Source organism: Argiope bruennichi, chromosome 8 (genome assembly GCF_947563725.1).
Source record: "Argiope bruennichi chromosome 8, qqArgBrue1.1, whole genome shotgun sequence".
Taxonomy (NCBI): domain Eukaryota; kingdom Metazoa; phylum Arthropoda; class Arachnida; order Araneae; family Araneidae; genus Argiope; species Argiope bruennichi.
Window position 1 is genome coordinate 119,355,617 of NC_079158.1, and position 17,324 is coordinate 119,372,940.

Below are 17,324 nucleotides of genomic sequence, written 5' to 3' on the forward strand. Positions count from 1 at the left end.
TTTTTTTTTTGCTTTTCTTCAAAAAAGCAATCTTGCCACGATAAGGGTTAATCGATCAATCACATTAGTCGTAATACAGGGTGGTTATAATTAAACTTCTCCTATAAACAGCACCCTACATCGCAAACGGGTGAACAGATTGCTACGAAATTTGGTATATACACTATACACGAGATGCACTCAAGGAATTTCGAAAAAAAAAAAATGTTTCAAAATGTCCACCAGAGGCCGCCTTTTCCAGAGAAACATTAAACTTAACACAACGAATGATCAAAACAGAATACAGAAACAATATTAACATTCCAGAACAAGAAACTGTCATTTATAGGAAAAAATGTCAAGATTTCCATGCTTGCGAAGAAGAGAAGCGTTTTGCAAAACAGGTTACAGCAAGAAACGTTTGCAGCCGTTGTGATGTTTTATGTCGATGTTTCCGCCTTAATGATGACGGTATCTTGTTGCGAAGTTGAATTGCTTAAAGAACGCCACAACGCTTCATGTGCGAAGCATCACAACTGATCAGTTACGATCTACTGTTGAACATATTGTTACAAATCTGTAATTTTGCTATCCCGCACGGCGTGCTGAGCTTGGCGACCATTTGGCGACTTGGCGTTGAATTTGGCGACTAAATGGATAATACCAGAAAGTTCGAGAAGTTTCATGATCCATCCAGTAATAACAGAGATACACTCAGATGCGCCCTGATTGGTCAGAAGATTCTAGCCCCGCCTCCCGGAACTATAAAAGACGGGCACTCAGAAACTACGGTGAAGTCGTGTGTATCGGAAGAAGTTGTGTGGATCATCAGAAGTAGTGTGTGTGTGAGAGAGGAGTCGGAGTCGCCGACACGTAGAGGTCTTGGAGGATTAGACAGCAAGAAAGCTGCTGCACTAGCAATTAAATGCTCTGAGTTATTACAATTGAGTGGCGGTATTTGTAGAAGAAAAATTTTGTAACAGTATTGTCCATCGATTTGAAATTTTGCAGACGAATGAGGGTGGGCACATGGAGCACCTTTGTCTACATCATCCTGGACACGATTAAAAACTGCTCCATCTTGCGCAATTTTGGAACTAATTTTTTTTTCCCGAAATTCCTTGAGCGCATCTCGTGTATAGTGTATATACCAAATTTCGTTGCAATCCGTTCACCCGTTTGCGTTGTAGGATGTTGTTTGTAAGGAAAGTTTAATTATAACCACCCTGTATATATATATATTGGGATAGCTGGAGCAGACCTTGTATACATTAGGAGAATTTCAGTGTTTTCAATTTATATAAAATTTATAGTGGTACAGCATTATAGCGATAACTGTTATAATGTAAATTTGATTGCATAATATTACTGTAGTAATTATTATAATATTATTTATATTGCAAAATGTCATAGCAAAAATTGATTAAACACTAATTATATTGCATGGTATTAAAGTCATGGTTAATAGAATTTAAATTCTATAACATTATCCATTAATTAATAACGAATTTTTAATTTCAAGCTACTTTGATTCTGTTTATGTTTGTAAAATTAAGTTTTTAACTTTATGTTCTAAACTTTTTATAAAACAATATTATAAAACTTTATATGAAATTTATTACATTATAAAACTTTTTATCTTAGTGCCGCAGATAGCAGCCTATTTAAATGAACACGAATAAGCAAGTCCAAATTTGTGAAATGGGATTGCTTTTAGAATAAAGACATTTTTGAATGTGAGACAGCATATTTCGACTACTGATCCTTTTGTGTTTTTGTTTTATATTTTGTTATGTTCTTTAATGTGATTGCTTTTCATTAAACTTATTATGAAAAAATCTTCCTGATCTCTTTTTGAGAATACATTCATAACTTAGATCTATAAATTGTTAAAAATATTTGGAAAGTATTGAATGATTTCATCTGCGGTTTCAGATTGTCTGGGAAATGAATTTATTCACTGCCGAAAGTATCGAAGATAATTGTGTTTTAATATAAGCAACATAAAAGACATGCATATATTTTGTTGAAAAACAGCACGTTTTAAATAAAAATAAAAATAAGAAAGGAGTAAAATGTTTTCTAAGTGATGAATATTCTGAAAACAATTGCTCGTTTCGAAAAATACTTTTTCTATTATCTATACTTGACTATGATTTTCGGAAGGGAGAAATAACTATATATACTTTTTTTATTTACAATGTAGTAATTCTTAAAATTTTGAAATATCGATGAATAAAAAAACAAATTTTAGTGTCATCGTTAAAGTTTGCATGAATAGTTGAATGAACGTGAAATATAAAAAAATCAGTTTCATGATTTCATAGATGACAAAAATTGATGCCGATAAAAATAATCATAAATAATCATATTTTCTTTTTACTTTTTTTTTTTTGCTGTACGTTTTATAAAACTGCAAGTTTTGTTCCGAATTCTTGTTTCATTAAAGTTTTCATAGAATTAATAGGCTTTTAAAATTATAATTTTCTCATAAGCAACTGTCATCTGTACATTATCATTTTTTAAAAGCTGCTTTTCTGTCGTTCTTTCATTGCACAGAACAGTCGAAAATAACGCTATCTAATTCCAGAAAATAACTATTACTTTTGATAAATGCGATCAAAATAAAAAATAAAGCGATGTGACAAATTTTCTATCAAGGTTAAGTTTCAATCAAAAATAATATTTTAGGTTTAAATTATTTTCTTAATTCCTTTCTATATATTTTAGGAAATATTTCTACTTCTTACACTTATTGTAAATCCTTTCATTTACGCTATTTTTTTAATCTACGGTACTTTCAAAATAGAGATCAGGATATTTTTTAGAAAGTATTTCTACTATTCTACTTTTTATATTCATTCCTTCATAAACCTTCATGCCTATTCTTTCCAGAATCTATGTTGCTGATGATTTTTTTCGCCATGGATCTAATTTCCAGGAAATAATTATGTATAATCATTATGTATTTCTTTATTTGTCCTTTTCAGAATCTACGGTGCCTTCACCATGGATCTGATCGCCAGCGCTGCCTTTTCGACTAAAATTGACTCGCACAATGATCCCGAAAACGAGTTCGCATCGACAGCAAAAAAGGCTTTTAGGAGAGATTTCACTTGGAAAAATTTGGTTCTGCGTAAGTTTTGTCTTCCCTGGTCTTGATGATTTGTTGCAAAATTTCTAATCATAAATATCAATTCTCAAATGTGAGTTCATTGCTTATGGACCAATTCAGAGATGTAAATTAATTTTTACTTTTTTATTTAATTAAATAAAATTTCGAATAGTTTGATTAATTAAAATTGAAGATAAATTATGAAGCAGATATTAAATTTAAGCTATTTCAGTTTATAATTATCTTTTAATAATTCTCTAAAATTTACACAAAAAAATCGAAGCGGTGAGAGAATTATTTGAGGAATGTACAATATAGACATTTGCAAAAGAGAATTTTTTTTTTAATCATGTGAGAACATCATATTGTTTTGGTTAGGGGGTTTTGAAGCTCGAAATCGCGTAGGCAATGAATAAAGCATATATGGCATCATCATCTTTTAATCGCACATATTTTTTACCTGCTTTTACCAGTATTGTATTATTATTACGTATGGTTCTTTGAAAGCAGTTTTAAAGATGCGTTTTTAAAAGGTTGACGTAGAACTATGACATCATAGCTGTTATTTCATCTCAAAATAGGTCGAGCTCCAAAACTTTGTTTGCCAACTAGAAAAATTTTAAATGAAAGTTTAAAAAAATTATATATATATATATATATATATATATATATAGAGAGAGAGAGAGAGAGAGAGAGAGAGAGAGAGAAAGAGGGTTAGAGACCGATAAAGAAGTCTCATGATTGTTTCGAACCGATTTAAACTGGTTAATGACCTAAATCAATCAAGACAAATGATGACTTAAAAATAATGTTCTTACATGATAACTTGAAATTTGCGATTGTAGATTTCATTTTTGCAATTTTTTTTTATTTTTTTTTTTATACAAAGTATAGAAAAGTTCGAAAAATGTATATCTGAAACTACAACACGAAGAGAGCCAGACGAATAAAATTCGATACATAGATTTGGCATCTATGATATAGACACCTGATAAATTTTGAACGAGATCCAACAAGGAGTTGACCGTCTGTCTGTACTCTCAAAAACAGGTAAACGCGATTATTCAAAACTGAAATGAAGTAAATAATTTAAATTTGGTATGAGATTTTATGACTACAAGTGTAATTTTATATCTAATGTTTGTTTTAGTCTGTTGGGAAGAAAGCGTTTAAAACACAAATTAGATTTTCGGACGTTTTTAACCGCTTTCCAGAAATGAATCACCAGATCCTTGGCAAAGATCACACGATAGATTCAGAAAAATTGTTAATTCGATGTCAAAGGTTAATTTTTCGTATTATTATTGAACGCGAAGGGCATGCAAGATATTCTGTGGGATAACACCTTTATTAGAAAGATGCGAGAACGTACGGGGTGAATACTTTCGCTGGTTAAACGTAATAATGGATTAGATAGGATTGGGAATTTTCGAGAAATGTGTATGCCATAAAGCAGCAGAATTTCTATTGTAATACAAACGCAAATTGTATACTTGCAGTTGTGTTCCCCCAACTGAGGACATTGCTTAGAATTCCTGGTTTTCAACCTTTCGCTTTCAATTTCTTTTATGACGTTTCTTTGAAGATCATCGAAGAAAGGAAAAAGACTGGTGAGGTAAGTTGAATTGTTGGAGATCGTCATTCATTCCATTGCAAATATTACTGTACATTTTTTGTTGTTTATTTATGGCATAAAGTACGTTTTGTCAAAAAGTAAAATATGAGTACCATATATCAATAAAATCAATTTCTTGAAAAGGATGAATATGAATCGAGATAGAATGTCTATGTCCAATAAAATATATAATAAATTTTAAAACACAAGTTTTTAAACATCCTCTCTTTCTTTTTACTTTCTCGTATTCGTAGCATAGAATAAGTACAGTAACCATCAAAAAAATTCAGCTCTAGATTTTGACGAATCTAGAACTTTCTGAGTTCGAAAAATACATTTTTAGAAAATGTCCCTCTGTGTTGTCTGTCTGAGACAAAAATAACACAAAACCACTTTGAGCTAGACGGTTGAAATGTGGTATAAAGTCTTTTCTCAAAATTTCCAAATTTGTATCAAATATTGAATAAAATCTATTCAGAGGAAGTCCGGCTGTCCGACTGTTCGAGTTAAGTTAACACGATTATTATAAAACGAAGAAAGCTAGATTGATAAGATTCAGTTCTTAGATTTAACATCTATAGTGTTGACACCTGTCAAATTCTGAGCCAAATCCAACTTCGGGTTGACTGGGGTCTGTACTTTGAGAAACAAGTAAACTCGATAGTTCAAAACGCACATGACAATAAATTAACACACATGACAATAAATACAATGATTTAAACTTATCAAATTTGATATGGGAATTTGCGATTACGAGTAGAGTTTTGTGACAAATCTTTGTTTTATTTGTTGAGAAAAACTCATCTTAAACAGAAATTCGATTTTCGGATACTATTAACCGCATACCAGGGATGAATCGCCAAATAATTAGCCAAGAATGACACTATAGATTCAATTAAAATGCTAAAGTTACACCAAGAGTTAATATTTCGTAACTATTGTACTCCAATTCCATGTAAATCTTTCTCTGGCATGACAACTTGATTAGCAAGTACGCGAGAACGTTTTGAGAAGACCACTTCAGCTAGTTTAGTATGCTAAAACGTAGAATTCTATTTAGTTCCTTCTTAATTTATAAATTTTTAGTTCATAATTATAAATATTATTAGTTAATAACTCATGTCTTACGAAATCTAAATTTTTCATATGTTGCTTCGTTTCTTTTTCTATAATTATTCGATAACTTTTTCCAACAAACGCAAATCCTCTTTAAATCTCATCTTGCTGAATTAAACCTTTCAAATCGTAATTGTAAATAAACTTTTCAAAAATCCATATAGTTCTAGAAATAAAAGCAATTGCACTATTTCGTTCTGGAAACTTGCCAACATACTTGTCTTCATACTGCCAACTGGGAAAATATTCGACATAGAAGCTATATTCAAAATGCAAAAATGTGGTTTTTATATTTGAGATGGTCTGAAATTGGATATTTATTCAAATCTCAAATTAAAATAATTTGATGATTATATTATTTTAATTCTGTAAGTTTCGAATGCAAAAAAGTAAAAATAACTATCTTGAAATTTTTTATGAATCTCTATTGTCATAGCTGAAGTCAAAAGTAAAAATAATTATCTGAAATTCTTTTATAAATCTCAGTAGTCATAACTGATGTAAAAAGTAAAAATAATTACCTTGGATTTCTTTTATAAAACTCTGTAGTCATAACTGATGTCAAAAGTAAAAATAATTATCTTGAAATTTTTTTCATAAATCTCTGTAGTTATAACTGATGTCAAAAGTAAAAATAATTATCTTGAATTTTTTTATAAATCTTTGTTGTCATAGCAGATGTCAAAAGTAAAAATAATTGCCTTGAATTTTTTTTTTTATAAACCTATTTCGTCATAACTGATGTCAAAAGTGAGAATAATTTCCTTGAATTTTTTTCTTTTATAAATCTTTGCAGTCATAACTGAAATCAAAAGTAATTTTTTTTCTTTTTTGTAAATTTCTGTAGTCATAACTGAAGTCATTATTGATCAATAAATGATTTCATTCGTTGTTGAATTAACTTTATATTTGCATAAGCCTAATATTTGTTTATTTTTCGTTCAGAGGGGAAATGATTTTCTCCAGCTGCTGATGGACACTGCGAAAGAACTGTCCGAAGATCCAAATTCGGAATTCAAGGAGAAAGACAATGAAGACATCGCCGTTTACGGAGGAGTTTCGGCTGATCATCAGGTCTTCAAGAACGTCTCCAAGAAACGTGAGCTTCCCTCATAGCTTTTCTATATAGTTCTCTTGCATGCAGATGAACACTTAATTGATAATTGCGTTTAGATATTAGGATCGGAATGATTTTTCTAAGACATATATGTAATTATCAGTTAAGTGTTATTAGCGTTGTTATGAATTGTCTGTGTAATTATCAATTAAGTATTATACCGTTGTGTTATCATTTAAGTATTATACCGTTGTGTTATCATTTAAGTATTATACCGTTGTGTTATCATTTAAGTATTATACCGTTGTGTTATCATTTAAGTATCTATATGTAATTATCAATTAAGTGTTATTACTATTAAATGTTATCAATTAAATGCTATATCTTATTATAAATTATGTGCTATTACCGTTTTATCAATTAAGTGTCAATTTGTATTTATCAATTAAGTGTCACTACTATTAAACTGGATCAAATTAAGTGTCTATAATTATCAATTAAGTCTTAAAATCAGGGTGATTCCAAGATACTTGGAAAAGCTTTAACGGTAATTCAGGCACACAGACACAAATGATTTTTACAAAAGAACATAAGGACACAAAGGTAAAGGATTTTAGATACAAAGAATCTGGATCAGGTAACCTTTAAAAAAACTTTTAATCTGACGTGTGGTTGAATTTTATATAAAGTGTTGCATGTTTCCTTGATCTCCATGAAATCGGTTAAAACCCATCTTATAATTTAAATGTAAAATAATGAATTACTGTTGTTATTCATAGATGTTTTCTATAAATTAATAATTTTTAAAATATTATAATAAATTTTTATTTTGCTTGACTTGTGTAATATTTGACTATTTTCTTCAAATTTTGAATATCAATCAACGAATCAATTTAATCAATCTTTGATTGCTTATGAATGATGCCAGCTAATATAAATTTTAAAAATTTAATTTCAGATTCTTTAATGGAATAGAATAATAAATGAAGGATCAAACTTTTGGAAATAGTGAAAATAAAATCATTTCTAGTCACTTCTGCTATAACTAATAAAAGTACGTTTTAAAACTTGTTTTTTATTTATTGAATGAATGAATTCATTCCAGATCTCTCCGTGACTGAGGTGATTGCACAGTGCATCACCTTCTTCTTCGCCGGCTACGAAAGCGTGTCCACTGCGTTGTCCATGGCCACCTACATGCTGGCTTTGCACCCGGATGTCCAGGAGAAGGTCCATGCTGATTTGGTCAAAATAGTTGAGGAAAACAATGTAAGTATCCTTCATTTATTTTTATGAGAGATTTGCATAGCTGAACCAGCTCAAATGGTCTCCCCAAAACCTTCTCGCATGCTCTCCAATAAAGGTCTGATCCCTCTTCCTCCATCTTAAGATTATGATCCTTGGGAAAGCCGCGAATACCTTACATAGTATTGGGGAACTATAGTTACGAAATATAGATATTACAGATTTTTTTTCTGAATCTGTTGCGAGAATATATATTTTGGACACCTTTTTGTCAATTGACTAGCATCAAAATGTGTCACAAAACAGTTGTATTCACAAGATAACATAACGAATTTCATTGATTTAAGTCCTTGCGTTTATACAAACTATGACGTTTACATGGATACGAAAATACAAATCGAACAGACGATCAAACGTTTGACACACTTTAGTCAAAATTTGTTGAATATCTGTATTTTAAATACTAAACATGTTTCTAAATTTTATCTTCTTAGCTTTATGCGTTTTGTAGTTATCGAGATCACTTGTATTTGGACAGACTGACAGTCAGACATAACAGATTTCATTCAAAATTTAATAGAAATCTGCAAATTCAGTCGTAATGCTTTATGCCAAATTTCAGCCGTCTAGAGAAAAACATGTTTGAGTTATCGCGTTCAAAGACAAACAGATGTCATGCCAAAAATGTGTTTTTCTCTCAGGAAGATCTGAAATGTGAAGATACGTCAAACTCTCGAGTCCGAATTTTTTGACGATTACAATCTTTTCTCTATATTTCGTGTATATACTAAAAAGTAAAAGAGTCACATATCTAATTTCCTTTGTGTAAATCTTTCCAATTTATTGTGTTCAGGGGCAGATTTAATTCTAAAATTTATTTTCCTCGGATTTATGATGAAACGGAAAGACTCTGAAAATCTAGAACTCAAATTTTTTCGTTAATTACAACATTTTCTCTCCAAAAAGTACAGATGTCATTTTTCATATTTTTTTAATCACGCCTTTTTGTTTATTTAATTCCTAGGGTGAATTGACCTTCGATGGAGTCCAGAGTGCAAAGTATTTGGATAACATCATATCTGAAACTCTACGCCTTTTCCCTCCCATACTACGGTAAGCACAGTGCATAAATCATTCATGAAAAATCTATGATCGTTCGAGTTTATGTAGATGACTGATCGAATCATAAACAAAATAATCTCACATAATTCAGAAACATTAGGTGTGGTATGTCTAAGCTTCCTTTGTGTAGCATATATTGCCAAATCGATCTATCAAAGACTCGTGATAAATTAAAAATGTGTTTTTGTTTTTCTTGTTGCTATTGTTGGTGGTCAAATTGACTTAGGGTAAGTATTGAGTCTTTTATGGAGGCATTCAGAGAATACTAGCACACATGGTTTAGTTATATCAACGTCCCGTTATTAAGCAACACTAGAGCTATTTTGGGACTAACCTCGTAATTTTGAACCGCGGTCAGATGACGAGGACGACACCTGAGCTGGCACCCCCCTCTCCACGCCACACCACATCAGCGGGAACTAGCACACATGGAGGAAGATCTCCAGTAGTTTGTCCGGCAGAGCACATTGGTCTACTAATTTTTGAATAGCGCTGGGTAAGAGCGCAGAACCAAAGGATAAACCTACAAATTCCTGTTTCTGAGTTATGATTAGTTTTAACCTCTTAGCCTCTGGTGGACATACACAAAAATGAATGAATGAATAGAAAATTTGATATTGTATAAAAGCTTGCGTTTACAGAAAAATGTTTTTTTAATGAAATTTTGGCAAATCATGAGCGCTTTGTAAAATTTAGGCCGAATGGTCCTAAAATATTTAAGAAAAATGTTGTCTGGTAAAAGGAATGCTTATAGTAAAAATGTGATTTTTTTTTCTCATTTCTTACGCTTTAAAGTCAGGAATCAAAAAATGAGGAACTTTTTTAAAGGTACTCATTTTTAAATGTTTTATTTTCCCCTATATAATTGAATATATGTAAAGAAATAAACAAAAAAATAAGGGAAATGCATGGCACAATGATTAAAGAGACATAAAGTTTTTAAAATATTATGATTTATATATCTGTCAATGATTAAAATTTAAAAATATTTTGCTAAGCCACTAAGAATAAAAAAAATATTGAATTGAAAATTTTAGCATCTATTTATCTCTGCGAACCAAATGGTCGCCATAAACGGCTAGTATTGAATTAAATAGGCTTATTTTTTAAAATTTTAATTTAATTGGAAAAATTTTAGTAATATATAAAAGATGTCCCAAAATAATTGATGGAATCAAAAAAAAAAAAAAAAAAAAAAAAAAAAAAAACGAAGTGCTATAGAAATGCATCGTTTGCGGCCATCACACTTGGAAAATCAGGAAATTTCAACCTAACCAAATTTTTAAAAAATTTGATATTGCTACCGATAGGTAGCGTTGCAAGCATTGGTGTAGTTAAAACTTAGTACTTCAGATCTAGCAATTATTGCTTCACACTGCGTCATATTGTTACTTGCAAATGGATTTTACATTGAAATTGTCGCTGTTGAATTTTTTGCAACATTTTCATCTCATCTTTCATTTTATCTATTTTGCAGCGCCACCTGTCGTCAGAAATGTTAACTAAATTTGCAATTTTGGGGGATAAAATTCTCTGATTTCGCGGTCATAATGCCACAAACGATACTTTTCTATCTCGTTGCTTTTTATTGATTTTCAAAATTACTCATTTTTGGGACACCCAATTAATGACTTGTAAGCTTCGAATGCACCGACTTCATGTAGAACTTGGCTATCCCCTTCATATGACTAGCTATTATGTCCGAAGAACTGTGACATCTTATAACGTCTATTATGTATATTTCTTGAATATTGCGGCATCTTTTATGTATTTGTCCTGATTATTTCGACATCCTGTGATGTCTGTTATGTATTTGTCGTGATTATTTCAGCATCCTATGGCGTCTATTATATATTCGACCCGATTATTTGGATATCCTATGACGTCTAATTTGTATTTGTCCTAATTATTTCTACGTCCTATGACATCTATTATGTATTTGTCCATATTGCCGCATTGAAGAAAGGCAGTCGAATCTCCATGGCCGAATGGTCATGGCACTGGTCTCATAATTAAGAGACCGTAAGTTCGTATCCCGCTAGAGACACTGAGATTCATAGTATATGTAAATATTTAATTCCTTGATTTTATGTTTTCCTTTATTTCATGTACCAGAAGATACTGGACTTTTCTTTAGTTTACCAGACCAGTGTTCTGGACTTTTCTTACTGGCTCCAGAAAAGTACTCTGGAACTTTCCCTGCTAGTATAAAAGCAGAGGATTTGTCAGTCACTGTGTTCAGAGTTGAGTTATTAAATTGGTTTAGCTCTACATCTTGTGAGTGTCATTGTGTTCCACGCTAAAGTATCCACGTGACAATATTATTTCGATATCCTATGACTTCTGTTATGTATTTGTTTTGATTATTTGGACATCTTCTGGATCTGTAATGTATTTTCCCTGTTTATTTAAATATCTTATGTCATATTTTATGTATTTTTCACTGCAGAACCGAGAGGCAGGCGGTCTCAGATTACAAGCTGGGCGACACCGGAATCACCCTACCCAAAGGAACGGTGATCACTGTACCCATATACGCCATGCACAGAGATCCGGAGTTCTTTCCGGACCCAGAAAAGTTTGATCCAGACAGGTAAATGCTCTGAATAAATGTGTTTTTTTTTCATTTTTATTTGAAAATCATATTCACATAAAGTTTCTGATTTTTTTAAACCACTCACAGAGGGCTTTTTTTTCCTGTGACGAATAGGAAACACTGGAAAAGATTTTTGCTGTCTTTAATAAAGGCTTGAATAGATAATTGTTTGAGATTCAATCTAATTAAAAATAAACAATAACTTTTGCTGTTGTCTGTTCAAGTTAGAAAGATTTTACTGGTCAGAGCGTTAGCCAGATCTTGATAGTAAATTTTCTTACGTTTTTTTTGTTAAAAAAATGTAACATTATTTCTTTTAAAAAATTTATTTCTATGTATAGGTTATTCTGTAAAATCCTGACACCTTCCTACTTCTGGAGGTCGACTGTTATATGGATAATGGGTAGACAAAGGCTGGACATTTACATTTTGCATTCTTTTCAGGAATATCTTACTGATCTCCGATTCTTTCTGTAAATTACCACATTGAATAAGCATTAACTGCTTTACTATACCTTGACACTGCTTACGGCTATAGTTGCCGATTTTCCAAAGTTAGAAAAGGCTTCATTCATCATCCTTTTACATGAAAATATATTATGTTCCAAATTCATGGCTGTCAATCATATATCAAATATTTCCTATTTGTTTATTTCCTGTATTATTTAAAAGTTAAGTTCCCACTCTTTTAAATGTTGATAAATCAGTGGTTAAATCTAGAAACTAGCCAAATGTTTCAAATTCAACCCAATTTAAGTAGGACATATTTTCTGTATGATACTTCTAATCCAAAAACAGTTCTATTTTCTATATTAACTATATAATATTTTAATATAGAATACGTGTATTCGAAAATTACCAATTTACATATATTTAAAATTTGCAAAATTTATCAAAATACAATTGCACTGTCTTTAGAGTGAGATTAGAAAATTTGATTTGTGTTGTATTGTGTGATTCTAACAATTCTCTACCTCCTTTAAGGTTTTCCCCAGAGGAGAGAAGCAAGCGGGATCCATATGCTTACTTGCCATTCGGTGCAGGCCCAAGAAATTGTGTCGCCATGCGATTCGCTCTCGTCGAAATTAAAGTCTGTCTGGCATACGTTATCCTCCATTTCAAGATCAAAAGATGTCCGGAGACTAAGGTACTTCTATTTCATCTTTTATTCTTTCATTTCATATGTTAATTGGATCTTCAATAGTGCAAGTGGTCTCCCTATAACTTTCTCGTTTACTCTCTAGTAAATTTGTCATGCCAGAGAACGTCTTACATGGTATTGGCGGAGAATTTTACGAAATATTAACTTTTGGCGTGTATTTAGCAATTTTATTGAATCTCTAGTTCATCCTTGGCGAATATTTTTTTGATTAATCCCTGACATGCCGTTAATATTATTCGAATTTCTGTTTTAGATGTGTTTTTCTTAACCGATTGAAAAAAAAATGACACGAAAATGGACTTGTAGTCACAAAATCCCATACCAGATTTGATATATTTCATTGCGTTTTTGTGTAATCGCGTTTATATGTTTATGAAAGTACAGACCGACAGACAATCAACCCGTAGTTGGATTTGGCTTAAATTTGGCAGGTGTAGATGATGTTATAGATGTTAAGTCTGTGTACTGAATTTTATCGAACTAGCTGTCTTCATTTTGTATTTATAGTGTAAATTTATATTTGAATAACCCGTTAGACATACTTCCTCTGCGCAGATTTCACTCAAAATTTGATAGACATCTGCAGATTTGGTGTAAAGACTATATACCAAATTTCATCCTTCTGGTTCAAAGAGTTTTTGAGTTGACAGACGGACATTTTCCAAAAACGTGTTTTTCTTACTCAGGGAGTTCTAAAACGTGGAGATTCCTCAAAATCTCAAGTTCGAATTTTTTGACGATTACTATTCTTTAAGCTACGTATAAGAGAAAGTAAAAATATGTACAAAAAACTAAACATTTTGAAAGCTGATTTCATTAAAAGGAATTCATTTTTATCATAACCATTTGTGAGAGGAATAAATTTCGTTACTGTAATTGTATGGGGAAAAACGGTTGCAGTGTCAAAGTGTTTTCAATATCTGTATCTATCCAACAGCAAATGGAACAATACTGATCTGTCCTTCAATAAAATTAATTGAAGGTCTAATATTATTTTACTGCTCATTGATCTTTATCAAGTAATATATTCAAAATTTACAAATGAAAACTGAATTAATTTCTGATATACTAGAATTCTCTGGATATAAAGTGAAAGTATGACGTTATATTATAACATGAAATTATTTTAATGAAGGCAGTCTAAATATGTGAAAGAATTGAAATCTATCTTTGAAAAAAAATGACTATCCAAATAGAATTTTATCTTTCATAAAATTTCCAATGCTTTTTACTTTTTCATATACATTGTATAGAGAAGGTATTGTTACAAAATTTTCTCTACTACAAATACCGCCAATAAATCGTAATAACGCAGCGCATTTAATCGCTAATTCAGCAGCTTGCTTGCTGTCTAATCATCTCGTTTTTTTACTTGTCGGCGACTCCGACTACTCTCATACATGACTTTCCTGCAGCTTCAGAGTGCCTGTCTTTTATAGTTCCGGGAGGCTGGGCTAGAATCTCCGAGACCAATCAGGGCGTCTCTAGGTGTATCTCGGTTCCTACTGGATGGATCGTGAAACTTCTCGAACTTTCCATTATGATCCATTTTGGCGCCAAAGTCGCCAAATTCATCGCCCAGCCGCCAAATGATCGCCAAGTTCTGAGGTCATTGACGCGGCACCTACTCAGCATACACAGGACAACGGTTTTTCCCACGATGACACTATTCGTGCCGGGTAACAAAATTACAGATTTGTAACAATATAGTCATCGTCAAACAATTCGAACTCGAGATTTTCACAAATCACCATGTTTTAGACCTCCTTGAGTTCGAAAAACACATTTTTCGGAAATGTCCGTCTGTCTATAACATAGATAACTCAAAAACAATTGAAATTTGATATATGGTCTTTGCACCAAATCTATGAAATTTTGAGTAAAATCTGTTGAGAGGAAGTTCGTCTATCCAGCTGTTCGAAAATTCGGATATTCAGAAGTTCGAATCAGCTGATCGAAATAATTTTGTCGTTAACACTATAACTACAAAATGAAGAGAGCTAGATAGCTAAGATTCGGTACACAGATTTAACGTCTATAGTGAAAAACGTAATATATAACGTATAGTGTAATTTTGAGGCAAAGGGACGATTGATTGTCTTTCGCCCTATACTATCAGAAATGTGTAAACGCAATGACTTAAAATATATCAGATTCGGTATAGGAGTGGCTGTAAGTTCATGTTCCAAATGTTTGCTTCATTCGGTTGAGAAAAAGGTGTCTAAAGCACAAATTCGATTTTCGGATGCTATTAATGGCATACCAGGGATTCATCCCAAGCGACTCGATAGATTCGGTAAAAATGCTAAATTCTCGCCAAAAGTTAATATCCCGTAACTATTGTATGCCAGTGCCATGTAAGGCATTCTCTGGCACGACAAATTTATTAGAGAGTATGCGAGAAAGTTTTGGTGAGACCACTAGCGCTGATTGCAATTTGAGTGTGAAACAGCATCTTTCACATCATCTGAGTATTTGTTATCAGGCCAATCAGAATAACAGCATGATCATCAATGGACAATTGATGAATCAGTTGAGCTTTGCAATTTTGACTTGGTTAATCAAAAGTTAAATTTTTTCCATACTGTTATAACTTTAAAGTTCTTTATATTTTTTTATCCATCCAAGAGCAAATTAAAAAATGCTGATATTACATTCAAAAAAATTAATTGAAGATTTAAAATTAGTGTACTACTCATTAATCGTTATCAATAAATAAATTCAAAATTTAGAAATGTGAACTCAAGCAGTTTCTGATATATTAGAATTCTCCTGATATAAATGAAAGCTTTATAATGTGTTACAAGCAAGTTGTTGTTATCATCGGTAACGTTTCTTTTTTTATGAGAAGCTAGGCCCACCTTTGCATTGAGGGGTCTTGCATGATTCTTTATAATCTGTGGATCGTCATCTTTAGGATATATTATGGGTTATATATCCCTTTCTATAATAAATTAAAGAAATAATTTTCTTAAATGTTTTGGCTTTTAGAATTCGTAATTAATTATAGCCCTCATAACAGTACGTTGAATATTCTAGAACAGTCATTTTAAATCGAGTAAAGGTGCTCTCCTTAAGATTCTCGAATATTCGGGTCCCTTTATTTTTGTCGACAATTCACCGAGTTTGGAAGATCACCAAAATCGGAATCACTGACATCCTTTCAGCTGTCATTACTCTATCTGTAAAACCATTTTCAATTTTAGAGACTTACTGCACAGGGAAATACTGCTACAATATTAACAAAATATCAAAAATTTTGATTTTGAATAGATTTTTCCCACACGGAAAATAAAAACGATTCCTTGGAAATTTTTTTTTGGGGGGGGGAATGAATTAGAAAAAGAAAACCAAATTTGGTTAATAGAAAATGCATGCCTGCTTTTTTCTGACTTGTCTAATATTCTTTCAGGTTCCAATGGAATATTTTCGGGGCGTTGGACTTTTGCAACCGAAAGATGTCACTGTTACGCTAGAGAAAAGAGAGGAAAATCCTCTTGTTGATTAAAACTGTTTAAGCAGGAAGAAGACTGTGATGAGAAGCGGCAGGGATTAAAAGTACAAACCTCACAATATTCGATCAATATTGCCTTTTATTTTTATAACCAATAAAAAAAAATTTTACTTGAAGAATATTTGTCTTATTTTTTTTAAATAGATAGCATATTTTTACTTTTAAATAAAAATTTATATTTATATCTTTGGTCAATTTAAAAACACCTTTTTTTTTTTTTTTGTCCCATCCAAGTGAAATTTAGCCCAAACATTTTTTTTCTATGAAAAGCTTAATTTGATATGAATTAAGATAAGCATTATTCACTAAAACGCCTTGTGTGCTAAGAGTGGTTTAACATCTTTTGATAATGTAATGGCGTTAGTCACAAAAATAGTCAACTCATATCGTCGCAGGCTTTAAATAAACGAAAGTTTGATGCTTTGTTGGAGGAACTCAGCTCTGTGTATAATGGCTTACTAATGTATAATAATGTCGCTGGTTGAGCCGCGGGAACGCACTTCAAAGGTTTGTTCACTGCTTGAAAGAAATCAGACTTTCTGCAAAGTGAGGGGGAAATTGAACAATATTTACAGTTGTTGGATATTATGTGACTTTTAAAATTGATGTTTTTTACTGCTGGCTGTTGTGGTTATTATTGCTACGGATTACTACTTGTGGGCTACTGTGTGTTGTAACGTGCTGCTGTCTGTTGCCTGTCTTCCTCTCGTCTGTATATATTTGTCGTCTGTGTATTCTGGGTATTCATCTCTTCGTGTGTAATAAAAGTGGTCGTCTTTATATTTCTGATGCATTGAAGCACA

The 17,324-nt window shown here is 31.8% G+C and overlaps 1 protein-coding gene across 1 annotated transcript in view; it reads left to right on the forward strand.

Annotated features, from left to right (window-relative positions):
• LOC129981722 (cytochrome P450 3A8-like) overlaps nt 1–16,640 on the forward strand; it is a 40,997-nt gene extending 24,357 nt beyond the window's left edge. The window contains exons 7-14 of the mRNA XM_056092675.1: nt 2,970–3,115; nt 4,594–4,709; nt 6,771–6,924; nt 7,988–8,151; nt 9,152–9,240; nt 11,699–11,842; nt 12,830–12,992; nt 16,420–16,640. Coding sequence (XP_055948650.1) covers nt 2,970–3,115; nt 4,594–4,709; nt 6,771–6,924; nt 7,988–8,151; nt 9,152–9,240; nt 11,699–11,842; nt 12,830–12,992; nt 16,420–16,515 — 1,072 coding nt within the window. The 3' untranslated portion in view covers nt 16,516–16,640. The remainder of the gene's footprint in view (nt 1–2,969; nt 3,116–4,593; nt 4,710–6,770; nt 6,925–7,987; nt 8,152–9,151; nt 9,241–11,698; nt 11,843–12,829; nt 12,993–16,419) is intronic.
• The last annotated feature ends 684 nt before the right edge of the window (nt 16,641–17,324 follow it).